General features: G+C 32.8%; 1 protein-coding gene across 1 annotated transcript; it reads left to right on the top strand.

Annotated features, from left to right (window-relative positions):
- The first annotated feature begins 3,259 nt into the window (after positions 1–3,259).
- Positions 3,260–4,792, top strand: LOC25490501 (transcription factor PRE3). Its single transcript, XM_013603931.3, has 2 exons — positions 3,260–3,695; positions 4,320–4,792. Exons 1-2 carry the CDS (start codon positions 3,567–3,569, stop codon positions 4,467–4,469), a joined length of 279 nt encoding a protein of 92 aa, XP_013459385.1. The 5' UTR covers positions 3,260–3,566; the 3' UTR covers positions 4,470–4,792.
- Positions 4,793–6,831: the final 2,039 nt, after the last annotated feature.

Below are 6,831 nucleotides of genomic sequence, written 5' to 3'. Positions count from 1 at the left end.
CTTTTATTCACATCATGACTTGAGCGCTGAAGTATTCTTTTGATTACCTAAGATGGAAAGGTAAAAATTGTATTTGAATCAAACTGTTCATAACTATCCAAAATGCCCTGCTCCCTAGGTTAGGACCCAAAACTAGGCCTAATCCACTCAAAACCAGACTAAGCTATTCACACATATGCAAAAGAGGGAGGTGTGCTCGCGACGAACAAACCATCAACAAATATGAAACATCTCTCCCATTCAATACGTAACACTTAATGGTAACATAATCCATCGTCTGTAATCGTTGACCAATGACATTCTATCATGATTGGAAGGATTTTATCCTTCACCTACATAAGGGAATTATTATTTTTGTGGTTACACTACATAAGGGAATTCAAAAAGTACTCCAAGACAATTTATCTCTTCCATTTACAATATTTTACTCACATGCTAACTTGAGTGATACATGTATAAGCTAAAATAGTAAATATGTATTTATATGAAATAGAAATTATTAATTATTATATGTACATATTACTATTGTGTCAATATTAGATTATGGTGTTAATTATTAATTATACATATAGGTAGTTATTAGTAGTAGCTTTGTGAAGTTATTAGTAGTTATAAGAAGGTAGTTACTTATTGGTGTGTTATATTAAGGTTGTATTGTGAATGAATATAATCAAGCAAAGTTAATAGACAAAAATTCCAGTCTTTCTCCATTTCTTAGGAAACATGTCCTTTAATTTTTGAATTGAGATATAATTGTTAGTGTAATTTCAACAATCTATCATTGAGCTCTTAAGTGTCGTCTGCAGGTATCCCCTTACAATTTCAACCACCAGCTTCTCATCGAACACTGTTATTTTTTTTTTTTTTAACAACAAATTTTATTAAAAACCATCCTTGTCTAAGATGAACAAAGACCAATGATTCAGAGACTACAAATTAAAGGCGTTGTATATAGACGAAACATCCAAAATAAACATCATAAAAGACACCCCTACACATACCACCTAATCAAACTCTACCTTTAACAATAATGAGGACATCATCCACCAAAATTAACTTCACCACCTAAAACAGACTCCATCACAAAACAACCACTAAAAAATGATATCCATGATCACCCATTGCCACTACTCACCCTAAAAGAACGCCCATCTAAATCAAACACCCTGTCCTCATCACCATAGTTGAGCCACATCTAAAAATATCTTATTGAAAAGTAAAAATTATATTTGAATCACTTGTTGTTTAAGCTAAAATTGACAACAGATGACATGGCATTTCAAAAAGAAAGAAAGTATTTTAAGCTGAAAAAAGTAAGAAAGAAATGATCATGAATATCGTTAATGCTGCTGGGAAAGAAATATAAAAGTAGCTGCAGATGAGATTGCTCAGCATGCATCTCGGCGCACATGACATTGGATCCAATTAACAGCGAGGACGGTGCTATTGGTCACGTGCATCTCTCATTTTTTTATTTCATTCTCCATTTAAAATGAATCAAAACCCTTACTCAAAAAAATAAGTAAAAGAAATCAACCCTGAGAGGGTCCAACAAAGATATAATACGATCTTTGCATATGCTCTCTGCGTGCCACTTCATGTATTATAAATTAAACCTTTTAATAATTAGTCTGTTTTATCAGACATTATTTTTTAACTATTCATCTTCTCGAACTTGCTGATACATTGATCTACAGTCGGTGCTCAAAACGACGTATTAACATATTGCTATTCAATCCCCTTGAACTTAGTTCAGTTGATAGAGATATTGCATATTATATGCAGGGGCTGAGGTTCGAATCCTGGATACTCCACTTCTCCACAATTAAATTGTTTGAACTCTAGCCACTAGACTACTCGACAAAAAAATATATATTGTTGTTCTTGAAAGTCATTTTGAAGAATTGAGTTAAGTCTAGCTTAAATTTAAAAAAATATTGAGTTTTTTTTTTTAAATTTAAAAATTTGGCCATATTTTGTAAGTAGTAGTGAATCAAACTTTTGATATATATTTAAATTTTTTGAAGTTGTGAATTTGTTCTTGACAATCGAAATTGTTGGCAACAACATTGAACATTGCATTTCAATATAGTTACTTAAGATATTAGGTATATGAGTTTCTTTATACGTTGTTCAATATCAATATTTCGATGTGACTTTTACTTACATTGATATAGTAACGGTCTCCCGTTCAAATAGGAATTTATTTATTGGTGTTCCTTCACACCAAAGTTTTCATCTACATACAGTTGTAGTCTCTTTGCTACTATTATCAAGAAGATTTTCAATACAAGAAATCGATCACCTTTAGTCAACCAATTAGATGCTCACGAGGGGTGTCTGAGCATCATCACAATAGCCTTAAAGCAACTATACAAGTAGAATAAACATCACAATAGCCTTAAACATTAGGTAGAAGAGTTTTCTTACTTATATGTTGTTTGACATCAACCTCTCTATCATCTAACGTGACACTCTTATTGACACAAAACTTATTAGTCAATTTAGTTCATCTAGTGAAGTTAAATAGTTGATGCAATAAAAAAAGTAAATTTAAATTACAAAATAACGATCAACGAAAATCTAAATATTATTTGGTCTTTTTAACAAATAAGTGCCTTTGGATTTTGCTAACAAACAAGGACATTCGTTAAAGATTCAAAAATGAAAACAATTAATAATTTCATATTTAAAAAGTAACATTTTGATATTTTACAGTGTCGAATAAACAAAATTCTAAGATAACATTTTAATTTTAAACATGTTATCAAGTGCCTCAAGAGTATTTATTAGCATTTTTCAATATAGTTTATTTATTTTTTGACAAAATTATATACAAAATTGATTGATGTTCTTTAATTTTAAAAATGAGTTTTTATCTCTTTTACTTATTTTATTTTATCTCTTTTACTTATTTTACTGTACGTGTGATTTAGAAATACGCATCCTATGATGATAAACGTTTTTGGACCACATTGTTATGAGTTGTTCAGTCAAACGACAAGAAATATGCCTCTGAATTATCGTAACTCATGATGTCAAACTGTTCATAACTACAATAATATCCAGACAAAAGAAATCTATCTCTGCTACAAAAATTAAAATATTACTAAACTTTTGCACTGACAGTCTTATATGGTCAAAAACAAAACACAAAGTTTTATATCTTTCTCTCACTTGAAACATGCACACACTAGTATGAAATTTCTAACCCTAATGTGGGAACACTACTTTACCATATCTCTAGAAAGTTTATTCTATTTACTCTCTTTCCAAAACCCTATTTAAAAACAACCATAACCCTCTTGGTTCTCCCATGCAATACTTGTCTTTCTTTCTTCTTCTCCAACATCACTATCCCTTCCCCATTCCTTGTTGGAAGCTAGTCACTCCTTAGTGCACCTATCTCCATATCCTATTTCAATTTGTCTTTGAAATTTCCATACATTACATTTTCTATACCAAATCACTAAGATTAAGGTCACATATATATCCAAAACTAAAGTAGTATAGTATATTTGTTTTCTAGGATTCACCTAGGCTTGAAATTATTGAATTTTATAAAGATGTCTAGTAGGAGGTCGCGGTCACGGCAAACAAGTAGCTCGAGGAATATCACCGACGATCAGATCCATGATCTTGTCTCCAAGTTGCAGCAACTTCTTCCTGAGATTCGCAATAGGAGCTCTGACAAGGTTTGTTCTTAGATATTATTTATTTGCTAGTATTTTTTATTTTTTTTGAAGAAACTAAATTTGCTCACCGTAATTGGCGTCAGGGAGAATCAAACCTGTTTATTTCCTAGTCTTATTCAAAAGAGATTAGTAACTACCTAACTAGTATATTATTGATGAGAAGAACTAACTAACTAGTAACTACCATAAACTATATTTAATACATAAAAGAGATTAGTCTTATAGGGGATCAAAGAATCTAAGCTTGTAGAGATACCCTATTAATCTACTAGAGAGTCAGCTCTAATTATGGTGGACTCCTAAAAGCTCACCAAACAACTCTTAATTTAATTTTGCTTATAAAAAAAGCTTAATTTAATTGAACAAAAAAACTTGAAAGTTGCAAGAGTCATTTTGTCATTTTTAAGCATCATAACAATAGGCCTAGCAAATATGAAACTGAAAAATAATACATCAACAAGAATACTATTTTCATTTTAATTCAACTATAGTAGAAACATGCAACTATGTAGGACCTGTTTTTTTCTCATCTACAAGAATTGTTGATGTTTTCAACTTTCAACAATATAATTTTTTGAAAATATTTTAATATATAGCATTTACTAAATTGAATTCAAATATCAGGTTTCAGCTTCGAGGGTATTGCAGGAGACTTGCAACTATATTAGAAACTTGAACAGGGAAGTCGACGACCTAAGCGAGCGTTTGTCTGAGCTATTGGCTACAACAGACACAGCACAAGCAGCAATAATTAGAAATTTACTTATGCAATAGATTTTTCTTGTTTCATTATTTTTAATTAGCACTCAAGGACTTTGTGACCTGATGTATTTCTTCTTCATTTTCGTACTTCAGTTTTAAATTTGTATTTCCTAATTTCATCCACTTAATGCAAGTTTTCTAGTTTATGTTTTTTTTTACCTTTTTGGGAGGTACAAAGACAATATTATAAATCATTACCAGTTATATTGTCTTTGTCTTATGTGCACGAGTAAAATAGTCTTGTACCATGCATAAATAGTATGTTTTTTATTATTAGATCGATAAGTCTCATTTATCTCGTATTATTCAATGGTGGAATATATTTATTCAATGATTAAATTTGACTTGTATTGTGTATGATGCAAGACTTATCTCACTGTTGAACCATAGAACTATCGAGACACATGGTGTCCGATATCATTTTGCATCGATGGATTTGTAAATGGGCTCATTTCTCCATTGAGTAAACATCCAAACTGTTGTTTTTGAAATCAATACTGCCAAAAGGAATTATCGGGTTGAGTCACGACCAGGTCGCTCTTTTTAAAACGTTTCGCGGCACTACCCAAGTTGTGCAAGGTAGACTAACAACCACGCCGTCTCCAGGATAAAACAGCCCAGATCACTGTTACGATTATATACTGCACAGTACACAATCGCTCGTAGATATACACCTCAAATATTGTTTAATCGTTTGATTAAAACTATTCAATACGGTACGTAGCCGTTCTATTCGAAACCGAAAGGAACAGAAGAGGAGAAAGAAAAGAATGACTCGTTAACACAAGTCGAAGGGAGAAGAGAGGAATCGCACAGGAATCATCAACTGCGAAATTCGATGTAAAGAATGAGGGGAGCGAGCTCTCCTTTTATAGGAGGAGTTCGTAACAAAAAACGAGTTACTTAGGGATTAAGTCTGCTTAATCCTTAAGCGAACGCGTTTTTGTTTCTTAATTGGATATATCTGGAAACTTCTGGATACTCGTTTTGGATCGGACTTGTTACGCGTAGCGCGTTCGGATAATGATTAGATTAATTAAATAATTAATTTATCATTTTCAAGTGACAAAAAATATATTTCATTTTCTACCCACGACCCAAGCCCGGCCGGACGGCGGCGTCGCGCGGTATATATCTTTTTGTAAGCGTTCACCCGTTCACAAAAGTGGGTACCCCAAGGACACACCCTTGGAGGTCACTCTTCCCTTATATAAACACTTTCTAATTGGTGTGGCTCACCAATGTGGGACATTTTTAAGTCACACACTCACACTAGTTCTTATATTGTGTTTTTCTTATCCAATTTTCTCACTAGATTTAACTAGTGTTCCAACACAAACTGTTTGATTGATCTCAATATTTGGTAATCTATTGGGTCCATTGATGGACCGTTGTGTTGATCAGGATTTCTAATTCTGATTGTTGCTTCATTTTGGAAGCACTAGGTCTTTGTGTGAATCGTTGTACTTAATAAATGACCCTGGTGGCTTTCAAACGTTCTAGAGATATGCATAAAAGTTTTGGTTGAGGGTCTCTCTGAACACTTTTATTTCCTTTGAACTCACTTGCTTCTTCTAGTTTTCTGCAACACCAAGCATTCCCAAATTCCTGCAAGTTTTCGCAGAGTTTTCGGAGTACTTAAACCTATATTTTATCAAGTTAGTTTTTCAAGCTTCTTCAATATTCTTGACTGTTTCGCTTGCTAATTGTAATTTTGCCCTTAGTTTAATTAGAACTATTTATGCATTTTTTATTAAGGTTTTGCTGGTGGTGGTGAAGTTGTCACCGCCCTTGATTTGGACTCAATGGCACCTTGGTTATGTATTTTTTTTACCATGAGTATCTCGAACACCTTTAATTTAGGTTTCTAAGACAAACCTCAATTTATTTGTCGAAATTCATTAATGCAATTTATTTATTTTATATATGAGTTATATCTAATTTGTATAAGTTTTACGCTCTATGCTTTTACAAACTAGGTAGTGACGCCCTTAGATTTGCGAAAGATATTGTCCATTACACTGTATTCTTTCTTTAACCACAATCGTTACCGATCTGTCCGGTGAGAACGGTTGTGTAGAATGCTCCAATGATCGGTAACGGCTTCTGGTGTAGCGGTGTTAGCCAATATTTGTAAAAGGGTATCATTTAATATGGTCAAAAGAGTTGACCTAACAAGATGGACTTGACTTTGCAATTCTTATCGAAGATATTTTCCTTCGAAGAGAATCGAAGACGCACACTTCGTTTCGATGGGCAAAAGGTTTTCGAAAGCGGTTACTGCTCCGGATAAGGTTAAATGTTTTAACGGCTATATTCGATGTTTAAATCGAATGGCTGTGACTAGGTAGTTATTACCCTCTTTGTATAAAAA

This window comes from Medicago truncatula, chromosome 3, assembly GCF_003473485.1.
Source record: "Medicago truncatula cultivar Jemalong A17 chromosome 3, MtrunA17r5.0-ANR, whole genome shotgun sequence".
NCBI lineage: Eukaryota > Viridiplantae > Streptophyta > Magnoliopsida > Fabales > Fabaceae > Medicago > Medicago truncatula.
The sequence above is the reverse complement of the archived record's forward strand: the minus strand, read 5'-3'. Positions and strand labels throughout refer to the sequence as shown.

Excerpts from the sequence above, each read along its gene's own strand:
- LOC25490501 (XM_013603931.3), top strand. The coding sequence starts at position 3,567 with ATGTCTAGTAGGAGGTCGCGGTCACGGCAAACAAGTAGCTCGAGGAAT. Across the intron at positions 3,696-4,319 it reads GCAATAGGAGCTCTGACAAG|GTTTCAGCTTCGAGGGTATT; the intron begins GTTTGTTCTTAG and ends TTCAAATATCAG.